The sequence below is a fragment of the Meleagris gallopavo genome, chromosome Z, assembly GCF_905368555.1.
Source record: "Meleagris gallopavo chromosome Z, MGAL_WU_HG_1.1, whole genome shotgun sequence".
Classification (NCBI taxonomy): domain Eukaryota; kingdom Metazoa; phylum Chordata; class Aves; order Galliformes; family Phasianidae; genus Meleagris; species Meleagris gallopavo.
This window is the reverse complement of record NC_139435.1, coordinates 65,503,292-65,516,573: the sequence shown is the minus strand read 5'-3', so window position 1 is coordinate 65,516,573 and position 13,282 is coordinate 65,503,292. Positions and strand designations below refer to the sequence as shown.

The 13,282-nt window shown below is 43.8% G+C and overlaps 1 protein-coding gene across 14 annotated transcripts in view; it reads right to left on the bottom strand.

The window, feature by feature from the left end:
• Nucleotides 1-13,282, bottom strand: part of PALM2AKAP2 (PALM2 and AKAP2 fusion) — a 246,313-nt gene that overhangs the window by 612 nt on the left and 232,419 nt on the right. For 10 of the 14 annotated variants that reach the window (XM_085213912.1, XM_085213914.1, XM_085213917.1 and 7 more), the window contains 2 exons: nucleotides 6,073-6,251; nucleotides 3,831-3,869 (listed from right to left, as the gene is read on the bottom strand). In XM_085213912.1, coding sequence (XP_085070038.1) covers nucleotides 3,831-3,869; nucleotides 6,073-6,251 — 218 coding nt within the window. The remainder of the gene's footprint in view (nucleotides 1-3,830; nucleotides 3,870-6,072; nucleotides 6,252-13,282) is intronic. The other 4 variants (XM_085213913.1, XM_085213915.1, XM_085213919.1 and 1 more) reach the window with 1 other exon arrangement.

The window sequence follows — 13,282 nt, the reverse complement described above, 5'->3', positions numbered from 1 at the left end:
AAAGAAAAAAAAGGAGTAAAAAAACTCGAACAACAATATGTGGTTGTTCCATCAGCTAATGGCTTCCCTCCCAGGTCCTACAGCCTCCAGCATGCTGCTCTGCACAAAAGTGGCCTTCTGAGATAAGGCAGTGCCATTTGATTCCTCTGCATAGAAGTCAGATGAGGTGATGGATGGGGCGGAAATAAGCAGCTGAATTTTAAGAATCACAGAACTAAGTTGGAAGGGACCTGTAAGGACCATGGGGTCCAACTCATGCTCCACACAGCACTACACAAACCCAAACCTTGTGGGTGAGAGCGGTGCCCAAACACTCCCTGAAGTACGGTAGCTCGGGGCCGTGTCCACTACCCTGGGGAGTTGTGCCATGCCCACTGTCTTTCACTAAGCAGTGGGAGTGGGAGCAAGGTTGGACAGATTTTATTTTATCCAGTAGAGGGCGAATGCGCCCAGAAAACCAATGGTTCATCTGAGGGAAAAAAGGAATCCATGAGGAAATCCTTCTGGGATATTAGCTGCAAGCAGTGCAGTGAAGCAATTGCAAGGCTGAGGGCTGGAGGTTTAAGCTACGTGCCTGGGGTGCTGAGTGCCCAAGCCATGGGAATACACTCCAAAACGTGTCTCTGAACAATGGAGAAATAAAACCACTTATCAGGGCATCGTCACTGTCTCAGAATAAGAAATTAGAGAGGCTACTCTATGGTTAGCAACGAAGGGTAAAAAAAAAGCATTGTGTTGGGTCTTTTTTTTCTTCAAGTGGCAATAGGCAACAACTAGGAGACTAATGAGGCCAGTGTAGGATAACAATTAAGAAAAACTAAGAAAATTATTGTTTTCTCCACTAGATAAGGGAATTTGGATTAAAAAAAAGAACAGCACAAATTTTAAACTGAAACTGACACTGTCACAGAGCAGTGACACATCCAAGAGAGATCTCCTGAATTTGGCCTGGTTTATGGTAGCTGAAAATAAAAGGGATTTTACATAATTTACAACAATTTCTGGTCAGTGTCTTCCTTGCTGGAAATCATCCTGTTGCAGTGGTCTTTGGTGGTGTTTGTAAAAGCCATGATTTGGAAAATCCGAGGATTTTTCCTTCAGATCAGTCAGCAGAAAGTGAAGATGGATGCCAGGCTGAGCTCTGAGCCCAGATTCCCAGCCTAGTAGCTGGAACCACAGAACCACATGTACCCATAGATGAGACCATCTACACCACCTGAGATGGGGGGGTGGGCTCCAAAGGAATCATAGGGTGGGCAACTGGCTCGCACTTAGCCTGGTGGCCTGGTCTGACAACATCCATGAAAAAAGCAACACGATATAAGTAGTTGTATTTGGGTAATGTGACCAGTAGGTATATCAAAAGGGAGGATCTGGAGTGCAGAAATTGGAATGGAGCAGAAATGTGTACCAAGATGTAGGGCTGTAAAACTGCCCTGTAAAAAACTGCTGCACCAATCTTCTTGTTGCAGCTCTGGGTTCTGCTGAGAACTTCAGAGGCTCTTCCTCGACAGATTTCAAGTGCTTTTGAAGATTTGGAAAAAAAGATCAAAAGAGCTATCACCATCAAGTGCAAGATTAATTTGTTTACCCATCCTAGAGATGGAGACTGATCTGTCCTGCACTTTACTCTTTCAGGCACAATATCTGCTCTCTTACTGGTAAAGAGAATAAAGACATGCTTCGGTCCACAGCATGTTCCCACCACCTGGGGCTGAGTGAAACTGACTACTGTACAATACAAGCTAATTTTCACCGTACAGTGAAACTGTACAATGAAACAGCACTGTACACTGTACAGCAAAACCGATGTGGAAGCAAACAGATTTTTCTGGAGCTTCATATATTACTAATTCTTCCCATTTGGACCTGGAAGAACTAAGAGCAAGAGAAATAAGAAAATGCAGAGATTGGAGTGTCGACATTCTGCCACCTCCCTGCAGAAAGACACCTCCAGGGAAGCACATCAGGCACAAAGAAGTAACAGAAAATCAAATGCTTTACCACACAGCTAGAGCTACTGAGTGATGAACAGCTACTTCAGCACAAAGGTATTTTCTGCACTGTGCCCACTCAGTGTTAGTCCCTGAACATAGCTGACCTCCAGCGAGCATATTGAGGAGCTGGCTGGTGGAATCAAAACATTCTTATCCAAAACAAGAGAGTAAGAGTACTACTGCTGCTGGTCAGTACTATAGTACAAGCTGTGTGTCCTCTGCCATCAGTCTGTTGGTTTTTTATTTCATAAATCAAAAATTTTCAGCAGTCACGTTAGAAAACGATGTCAGAATTACCTAACCACAGTTACCAACTACAGTATGACTGGCATTTAGCAAAGTCAGGTTAATGCCAAGTATATCCAATATACTTGGCATTATACTTAGTATAGAAGTACTATATAGTATATACTATTGGTATATGCTAAGTATACACCAATATACTTAGTATATTGGTACCAATATATATATACCAAGATACTAAGTATATACCAATATACTTAGACCTGTAAAGACAAAAGCAGCTGTTTTTAAGGATGAGTACAGTCTCCACTTGTGCAGGCACACGGTTATCAGTGGTCTCTGTAGAACTGCACAAGGGTGTGCTTTTTACACAGACTTGGCTCTTTTGGGTAATAGCTTACTTCGTGGCCAAGCTGAAAACACACATCTTCTCCCCTTCCCCATTCATGCACATCGCCTTCCAGCTCGCTGCTCCTCATCCCAGTACCCTTCCTCAAGGCAGGCACATCGAGCCTGCCTCTGAGCTCCTGCCTCTCACAGTATGTGATGCCCTGACCACTACTGTGGAAGCTCCTACACTGCTCAACTCTCTAGAAATGCTCCACACAAGGATCAGTCACTGCTGACTAGCAGTAAGATAAAACCCACAATAAATTAACGAATAGGAGAAGGCATAGTTTTTATTTTTCTTTACTCTCCAGGATGACATTCATGTACCTGTCTTGAGGAGCCTGATGTGGAGAAGATATGCTATGAGATGGGGGAATAGTGGGAGGTATGAGTATGTAACACAGTGCTGGTGCTGGACAGATGAGTGTCAGCCATTACTACAACCTGTTTGTGTCCCTTAGAGAAGCCCAGATTCACAAGTACACCTGCACAGAAAACTACAGGCCACTGAAATGTCCATGTTACTGAGCACCTCATTCCTAAAAAAACAGTGCAAGTTATTACCTCGCGCATTCTGCCAGAATGCCAAATGCCACTAAAAATACCCTTATTCTAATCAGCTCTGGGTTTCTTCTACACTGAGACCAGCGTGGATATGAAGTGGTAGGACTGTGGTCATTCATCACACTGCGACGCACAGGGACATGCTCACACCATTCCCCTTGCTGGGACCATGCACTCACATCTGCCTCTCTTCTTCTATCAAAGAAAGGTTGGTATGGTGATGTCTTCCAAAATGCTGCACTTTGTTACTGCTACATACTCTTTAGCCAGCGATGGAGGAATGCACACAGTATCTGAGGGTGCCTGGGCCCCAGGCGTGGCTTTGCCAGCAGAATGGCAACACAGAAGTTCTCACTTCATGCCTCAGGAATGCCTCAATCCTGGGCTGCAGCTTCAAACCTTTTAATTGCAACCCCTCCCATGCCAGGGGCTGTAACAAGAATCCAGGGGAGAGAAAACCAGCCATACAAACACTGGCTGATAGGAGATAAGATGGGATATCCCCCACACACATTTGCATCCCAGTTTTGATACAAAACAGTACTGGCACACAGCATGAAAATGCAAACTGCAGCAACATGCACTGGGAACCACCATGCAAGAGGAAGCAAAAATAAATAAGCAGTTGAAAAGTACCTCTGAAGTAACCTTGCTAGACAGTAATTTACAGGTGTACTGGTAGAAAGGGAAAAGACCAGCATTAGTACATTGAACAAGCATATTACAACTAGGAAACAAGAACAACATAAATTGTAAGAACTTCCACATCTCAGAGAACAGGATTTCAAGCAACTTGGTGTCATGAAAAAAAACAAACACAAAACATTAGTCCACTTGGTGTTTGTGTTTTTTTTTTTTAATGACACGCTTGGCCTGTCTCAGTCTTGTTTACTGTTGGTGCTTGACTCATTTTTTACTGATGCTTTTTTTCCTCACCTGCTAAGCCCATACACCCTCTTCGGAAGAAATTGCCCACTTGGCAGAGCAGTGAAGTTCTTCCAAAAGCAGATACACTTGGTTTGCTCTCCATCTCTGAAAAGCAACATACCGGCAATCCCCAGCCAGAGCTGCTCTGCTGTAGCCACTCAAGTCAAACACAAAGCAGGTGGTGGTGAAGGCAGAGGCAGGGATCAGGTTCTCTTGGAACTCTTCTGCCTTCTGGTGCACCTTTGTGTAGGGAGAAACTGAAGCCCTACAGACCAGTACTCAGCATGTGATGGAGAATTTCCACAGACTTTAAGCCTCTCAAAGATCCCATAGAGGTGATCACATCTGCTGACTTCTGCCACTGCCTTAACAGGCCACGGAAGTGCTCTTCTGTTTTGTTAGACACAGGCAGGGCACACCTGGTTAGGTGCTGAGAGATCAGTGATCCCAGCCAGGACATCAGGGCATGCCTTGAATTGCAAGAACAGGCAAAACAATCCTGGCAAAGATGTGTCTAGGAAGCACCAGTGCATGCACCTGAGGAGTTTTACACACAGGTACCTGGAAAGAACCTGTCCACTTGCACTAATGACACCTTACCTACAACATGCGGCTATCAAAGCTGTGTGAGAAGGTTTCAGTGAGGGCAAGCCCTGCTCACTCTTGATGGGGTTAGTATGTTGAGGATAAGCACATGGTGAGTATGCAGCTTCTTCACTGTGATGAGGTTTTGAGCCACCAGATTTGCTTCATGAAGCTGATGGAGGTTTTTCAAGGCCTTCAGTAGGAGAAGGGACCAAAAAGCTTCTGCTGTGCTTCAGAGACTTATCTGCCTGCATTTTGAGTTATCCCTCCTCTGTGTTTTGGTTAACCAGCAGAAGTGCAGCAGGATCCCTCTGCGTTTCATCCCTTTCGACCCCTTATGCTTCTATGCAATATTCACAATTATTAGAAGCTGCCAGAACAGCACTGCCTGGTATCCACATTATAAAACTTCACTTCCACATCCCTCATCAGACTCTGCCATCAATGAGACTTACTAGAATGTGATTTGCTTGGAGCATGAGCTCCTTGCAGCTGGGATAATTGTTCTGACATCTCTGGGAAGTGTCTGGAGGGCTCCGGCTGCTTCAGCAAACACAAAACACATTTAAGAAGTTTTGTATCTCACTTACATCTCACTGCTCTGCACTGATTCCCCACAGAAATTCAAAGTGTGAAGAAGAAACATCTCACGCTTTGTTGAGAAACAGGCTGTGCAATGTATGCACCTGGATTTTGGGACTTCCAGCTATGAAATTGATAGCTCCTCTTACTATTGCCTTCAGTAAAGAGGGTGATAGGTTAAACTGCTATAGGAATTGCTGAAACCCAGGCATCCCTTTCACAAACTGAAATCTTCTGTTTCTGGCCAATTTTCTGTTTGTGTGGAGAAAAAAGACAACAAATCCAGTGGGAGACAGCATACCGAGGGATCCACGGTGGTTTTTTTCTGAGACATTCCCTCTCCAGTTCTCCAGAGGACTACTTATAGGAGGGCTACCACATACTTACTTTCAATTCCAAGCGTTCTGGGACTGGACTTTGTGAGTCAACAAACAAAGGCATGAATATATGCTTGATCCACAATGTTAAAGCAGCTGTTAAAACAACCCACTAGTAAATCTTGATGGCAGGTGAATTTAAAAAACCTACCAATTTCAGGGCAACTACCTACTGTTCTCAATATTAATTAATAATTAGTCAACGTAGAAATTAATGTGAGCTGTTTTTGACATTTTCACAGACACTGTCTTCCATCCCATCAGCCCTCATCCTTCCATTTCTAACATGCTGGCCCTTACAATATGTTACAGCCCTTCAACACCTGCAAGGTGACTTGAACAGATTCTAGGGAATTAACTCTCAGTAACTGTGATCAGCAGGAAGTGAAAAGGAGGAGCGCACTTACACTGCTGTCATCCATCCTCTCTCGTCTCTTGGTTTTGTGTGTTTCGTAATCCTCCATGAGGGTCTCCATCAGGTTCTTGGGTCGCTGGGCTCCTGCAGGCTCCTCAGCCTGCAGGTCGGAGTGTGAAGCAGGGCCTTCTGTGGTGGGGGATGGAGGAGGCTTGATTTTCTCTATCTTTCCTGCAATGACAAGAAGAAGAAGAATCCCTTCTGAGCTCAAGGACTCACAAGTTGTTTCCAGAAGAGAGCAGGATAAGCATTTTCAGTGGTGTCTGAATGAAGAAACAGATTGGAATGAAACCTGTGAAACAACCTGACAAACTGGAACAGTTGGTGGGTTTTTAAAACATTCGCCTCCTCCTTCTTCTTGAAGCCCACTGTATCAAAATATTACAAAACTTGTCTACAAAATCTAGCAAAATTATCAAACAACATAAGGAACATTTAACCCATCATCACTGTTTACCAGAGTATCCAGCTGCATTACCCCCCTCTTATAAGACTCATAGCAGTGGTTTGAAAACTTACATAAGGTGCTGAAAAACCACAAACTGGTTTTTTTTCTGTCTCAGACAGTGCAGTGCACAGGATACCACCATGCATTAGATATCCAGAGAAGGCAGTCTGGTTAAACATTGATGGCTTTTTTTTCTTCCCATGTTTCTTCCCACTTTTCACCTGCCTTATAACTGCTGAGAGCTTTGCACAGTTCTCTGGTGTTCCTCTCCCCCAAATTACTTCCCACAAGCTGCAGCCAGACAGGGTAGGGAGACAAGTGCAATGAGCTAGGGGGAACTGGGGAAACATCAGCACCCTCTGGGAAGACAGCCGTGCACTGATACAGGTGACAGTGCAGCACATGTCAGTGGGATGAGCAATTGGCTTGACCCAGTGGTAAGAGTGAGGGCTGGCTGGCTGTGGGTGCGGGAATAAGGTGAGAGGGTCCTGTCCTGGCTGATGGCAGAAATGAATAAGTGAGAACGGCTCTTATCTGCTCACATCAGAAAAATACTTAGCTATGATGGGAAAAAGCTATTGCTGAAGAAAATCAGGTTCCCTTCTCCATGGCATGGCATCTCTTAGAAATGAGACTGTTCAATGGATGAGGAAAGGAAAACAAACCAACAAACCAACCAACCAACAAACAACCCCCAAACCATACAAATAAGGGAAGTAACCAGAATGAGCGTGCAGATTTTCGTGAAACTTCCTGTTGCTGATGCAAAAACCCAGCTTTTTCCAAAAAGTGTCATTAACAGTGGTAACCACTAGAGAGCAGCCATGGAACCTCCTGAAAGAGACATCAGAAGCTTAATGAAAGAAGTGAAACCAGAGCCAGAATTACAAGAAATACCCCTGCTAGATTCATTTCATTTCTAACCAGCACGGAAAAACCCAGTGTCGCTTGTTATTAAAGGTTCAATTTAAGATGGCTGGTGCAGGGATGAGGCTGGGAATTCAATCACCCTGAAACACCCTAGTAGGATGCAGAGGGGGTATTTCCACAAGCAACCATCATCCTGATCATTAGGACCAGTAAAAGTAAAGAGTGAGCTGGAAATGAAAGGCCTGGTTAAGGGCCAGGTATGCTGTTGTATTACTTCATTCTTGTAGTAATAAGTGACTTCTTAGTTGTCCCATACAGCTTCTCTGAGCTCCCTGAAGACACAGACCCAACGCATACTGATCAGCCCTACAGGTGAGCCCCTTCCATCCTGGAAAGTGACACAAAGAGTGGGATCTGGGGATTTGCATTTTAGAAGATTGCTACAAGCAGATCTACCCTACCCAATGGAAGAGCCATCCATTTCTATGCTGTGGCAGCAATCCAGCAGCAACACATGGCTGTGCTGTGTATACTGTGTAGTGCTGACAGGAATGGTGCTGTGGTTTCATTTTCACAAATAGAGAAGCCAAGGTAGAAATGTGCCTTCCCCACAGCAAAACAGCGGTTTGTCAGTCTCCGACCACATGAGATCACCCTTTATGCAATTGTTTTCCCCATGTATGTGGATGAATTCCACTAAAAACACTGGAATTCACAGCCTCGTTTTGACTGCTTTTCACAGATGAGCAGGTCTCTTCCTAAAAATGTGGTGAAAATGGGTAAGCAGGTGGAAATCCTTCCCATGCTAATAGCAGTGCCTGGCAGAGCCAGCAGTTAGGTTGTGGTGAGATGACGGGATGTCTGAGGCTTCAGGGCTCTTGCAACCTCTTGGCTCTGGTGCAGACGCAGTCTGCCAGTTCAGGCTGAGGTAGACATGTTGATGGGTTAATTTTCTTCTGGCAGATTTCCATCTGGATAAGTACTGCTCTCAGGCAGTACGTAGGTTCAGCTTAAAAGCATCACAGGATACAATGATCATAGGTGCTTTCCACTTCTGCAGCCCTGTGCCTGCCACCCAATTCACTCACACGCTGCAGGTGGTCCTTTCCCAAATCTGCGCTCAGTAATGATGATATCCATGCTCTCAGCCAAACAGTGGGGTACCAGCGAAAACAGCAGCCCCAGGTCACACGTGTTATTAGCAGTGTCCTCCAGAGGAAGGCAGTCCTTTGAAGTCCCTGCTGCAAGACACTGAGTATTGGATAAACACCCTAAGGCTTCACCTGTTAACAGTTTTTCCCTCTTTTAGACAAATTCTGATAAATATTCTGTGGCCTCAGTCTTGGTGACAGCTTGCCAATCTCTGGCTTCATCAACTCAGAATTTTGATTTCTCTTTATTTCTTCACTTACACTCACAGCAGGCCAAAGCTGCTTTGAGAAATGCTCTACTCAGTGCTCAGAGGAAGGGGAAGCTCAGAAAGGGGGAATTCAGAGCTGTGTGCAAGGCACTGCCTGGCAGCTCTGTGTAAAACCAAAGACCTGGAAGAACTGGGAATGGATGAACTCCCATCCCAACCAAAACCTCTGCAGAGTACCTGGGGAGCAAGAATGGTTTTGAGGAAGGGGACATCCATGCCTAGAAGCCTGATGGGTGTCCAAGCAGCTGCTGTAAGAGGAAGAATGGGCTGTGCATGCTCAGCTGGTCTGCTGCAAAGGAAGGAAAGAGCAACAGAGGAGAGGCCCTGGAACAGGAGCCTGAACCATGACCAGCCAACATATTAGCCAGGTTATGAAGGAAATGGAGCTCTGCACAGAGCAACTACTTTACAGATGCTGCTGGCATCTTTAAGACACCTGCACAAAAAACTTTTCAAAATTCATCAAGACTGATCATTTTCAAAAACTAGCCTGAGATGAACTCAGGGATGGTTCAAATATATGCAAAAATACCACGCTGGAAATGTGGAGCCTCATTATCATTGCAGGTGAAAGGTGGACTTCTTTGAACTTGAACACCACAACCTGAATATGCAAATACACAAACAAGCAAATAGCAAAGAAAAAAAACCCTCAGCTCTTTAATGTCCTTTCACTTCATGCATCCTCCTCTAAGGAATGAATAAGACAGCAAATGACAAATGAGCTGGACTGGTAGCCTGCTAAGGCTCTCCTGGAGGTGTCTGGAGGATGAGTGATGAGTGCTCCAGAGAATCCTTGTAGAAGAGAATGATGGACTTTGCTTTTCTTTCACTGGTGCTTATGAAATTGTAAGCAAGCAGTATCTTTCATGAGCTCACAGGCTGCACTTCTGCTCTGGCCTTTCTCAAAATTATTTTAAAAAGGGGTTAATGTATATGTATTACACCTAATCTTACTCTTTACACCTATAACGGGCATTAAAAGTTTTGCAATGGTCACAGATATTGGAAGTATCTTGCCTCAGAATTTTTGCTTCTCATTCCACTCTGCAAAATGTCTCTTTGGGATGAGGCTTAACATGCAATCTTTCCTTTAGTGCAGGTATTTTTTGGTGAAAAACAAGAGGGGGAAATTGCAGGCTGAAGCAAGACAGAGGCTTACTCTCCATAGCCAGACTCCACAGAGTTACCTGACATCAAAAGATACATGATCACTTGCCATCATAAACTGCAGTGTCCCCCTGGGCTTTTGCTTTCCACTGAAAGTCTCCCATCCAACTTACTAACTGAAAATGAGGATGGATGATTGGTGGGGAACTCTCCCAGACGCATGCATACATGGATGGGGCTGAGCTCTAGCATGGGTGAGCACGGTGTGCAACACTGCCTTCTGCCTCAAGTGGCAGTGCTTTGGTCACAAACATCAGAAAGGCCAATAGGGCAGCTTCAGGAAAGCTTTTTCTAGGCATGGCTTCTCACGTTGGGGATTTCCCCAAGCTGTGATGAGACAGCACATATTCATGATGGGTTTTTCTCTAACTGAAAAGTCTCCACCGAGTGCAGCCCACTCATATAATTATTTTCACACTTTAAAAATACACTTCTTTTGAAGGGAATTATTATAGCCAGGCACTACATGCAGTTAAGATACAAATTCTTCATATTCTAGGTACTCATAATAAAAGGGACATACACGATCATCATAAAATATAGGCGAGAACCCACTATGTCATACACTTGTTCAGAGGAACTATTAAACAGCCCAGCTTTTCTGCCCACAAGGGATGGCAAGCACCCCACATGTTGCAGGAGCAAACTCCTGGATTGCTATGCAGCTGCTCAACACCCTGCCACAAGCAGGAAGTGCTGCACCAAAGCAGTGTGGGAACTGCTCACTCTGAAATACAATTTCACAAGTATTTTTCTCCCCAGAGCAGCAGGCATGGCCTCAGGGGTTGGGTTTGTGTGGTGCTGTGTGGAGCTGGGGGTTGGACCCCACAGTCCTTGGGGATCCCTTCCAACTCGAGGTTTTCTGTGATTCTTAAACATTATTACCCCAGATAAGGTCTTGTTCTGTTATGCACAACACATGGCTGAAATAGCACTGAGTTTTGCTCCAGAGATTTGAGATGGGTTAGAAGGCAGCTCTTATACTACCCAAACAGCTTTAAAGGATACTTGTTACTAAGCTTGGTCACTAGGAACCTTGCGTCTTGCACTGACAATGGCTGGAAGGTGCCAAGTGTGGTGTCACCCTCAGTTCTACGAAGCTGTATGCCAGGGTGGCAAAACAGCCTGTTTGCTATCTGAAGCAATTAGCAGTTATCTCAGCCACATAAATTGTGCTAGCCTTTCACACTTAGTCAAAATAGCAGTTCAGTTCACTGCATTCCTTTGTGGTTTGTCTGAACAGTACAGTGACAGCTCAAAGCATTAAGCGAAGAACCACCAGGTGTCCTAGAGAAGCAGACCTGCCCAGTTCATCACCAAAAAGCAACCTGGGAGGCAATCTGATTACTTACTGCACCTCCTCAAAGGAGCTGGACAAAGGGGTAGCACAGATGAGGTAAGTTGATGGTACTCACCCTGGAATGTCAAAAGCACTGAGCCATCTTACACCAGCAAAGAGCTCTGCTGAACACATCCACTGCTTGGAAAGCAGTGAAAGTAGAAGATACAGGAAAAAAAACAGACAATGATCTTTTTGGTTCTTTTGATCAATTACATCATTACACATATTCATCTTTTCCGAGAAATTAATTCTTTGCCTTGTCACCAGCTGCAGATTGCAGTAGTTTGAGTCACTGGCAAATACATCCCAATTTTCTTTCCCATACATATGGCAGTTGGACTTCTACAGGAAACTGTAATGATTCATTACAAATATAAACTCATCATTAGCATTAAAACATAAATTACAATAAGCATTTTATCATCAGACACAAAGTAAATGTCTTGCTGTATAGAGGAATAAGAAGTAGCAGAAATATACTGTTTTCCCAGGTGCTCTGTTAAAACAAGCACTAGTGTCAGCAGCTATTCCAAAACCACTTGTGAGTAAAATGCCTCATTTCAAGCACACAGAGCTACAGATGGTGCTGTTTTATGAAGTGGTCATGAGCACACCTTCACACAATGAGCTGAGAGCTGAGAGCCACAGTGCCATGTCTGTCATCTTGCCAGACATTGTTGCACAATGCACACCAATTTCTGGAGGCTCTCTATCAAAAAATAAGAGCAGCAAAAATAGTACTTCAAAGAAATTATCAACATCTGCTACATTTTTTGGCAAGAAACAGAGGTTAAAATCATTCCCTCTATGGAAGAAACAAAACCAAGTGTTAGCTATTTATATGCTGTGTGACACTTAAGCTCAAAACTTAGATTGCATTAAGGGACTCAGTCCAGCCTTGCTTGAAGTCTTCAGTGGATTTCATAAGAAAACGAACATCCTGCACAAGTTTTGGAAGCATGACTAACTGCAAAAGCTCTGGAAGCAGCACTGACTGACTCAATTATGCTTACATCAATCGAAAAAAGGATGGACTATAAATACACTGGGTAAAATTAATACTTCTTCACAATGACCACGCTTAATAAAAACTTTCGAGTGCTTACAAGGCACACTCAGGTCTATACTCATGGAAATCACTACAAAAGAAATAAGCTAGACAAGTGCTATTGTTTTTCGTTTTGTTTGCTGTTTTCATGACACAGTAGGAAGGGACTAGTGCTATTTCAGTTTTTTCAAAGGGGGAAGAGAAAAACTTTTACACTGTAACTGTTGTGCATGCCAGCCACCACAAAGAACCAGAAGCTGATCAGCCAGAATAGGACTTATACTGAACCCACTAAACACTTTGTTTCTTATACCTGTGCAATGCAGTAATGCACGACATCAACTGAAATACATACCACTGCTCAGCTCTGGGCATATTTTTACCCAAGTTTATCAAGAAAGCCAAGTAACATCTGATAAGAGAAAGCAAAACAAACAAAATCTGATCTAAAACCTGTAAATTCCAGCTATCTTTGCACTTCCTTAATGACTTGCAAGAGCTTTGTATGCTCATTTTTCAAATAGCTGCATACCTGCAAAAAATGCTGCCAATCATTTCTCATGATGATGCTAAATTTAATTTTGGGTGATTGGAGGAGAGCAGTGATAAACACATTATGCTACAATGTGGCATAAGATGAATGCGGTGCATTATCTTCTAATAATGATCAATAGGATATGATCATTACTTCTGTGCTATGTTTGGGAAAAACAGAAAGCGTCCCCAGTTGGACATTTCCACACAGAGGGAAATCTGGGTTGTTGCATGCCCTCCTCCTGCTTGAATACTGGAGTTTCCAAGAAGATAAATTCATGGCAACTCTCCCAATTCCATGCTGCATTCAGTAAAAATGGCAAAAAAATGAATCTGATCTGACCTTTTTGTTGCATTACATTTCCTCTTC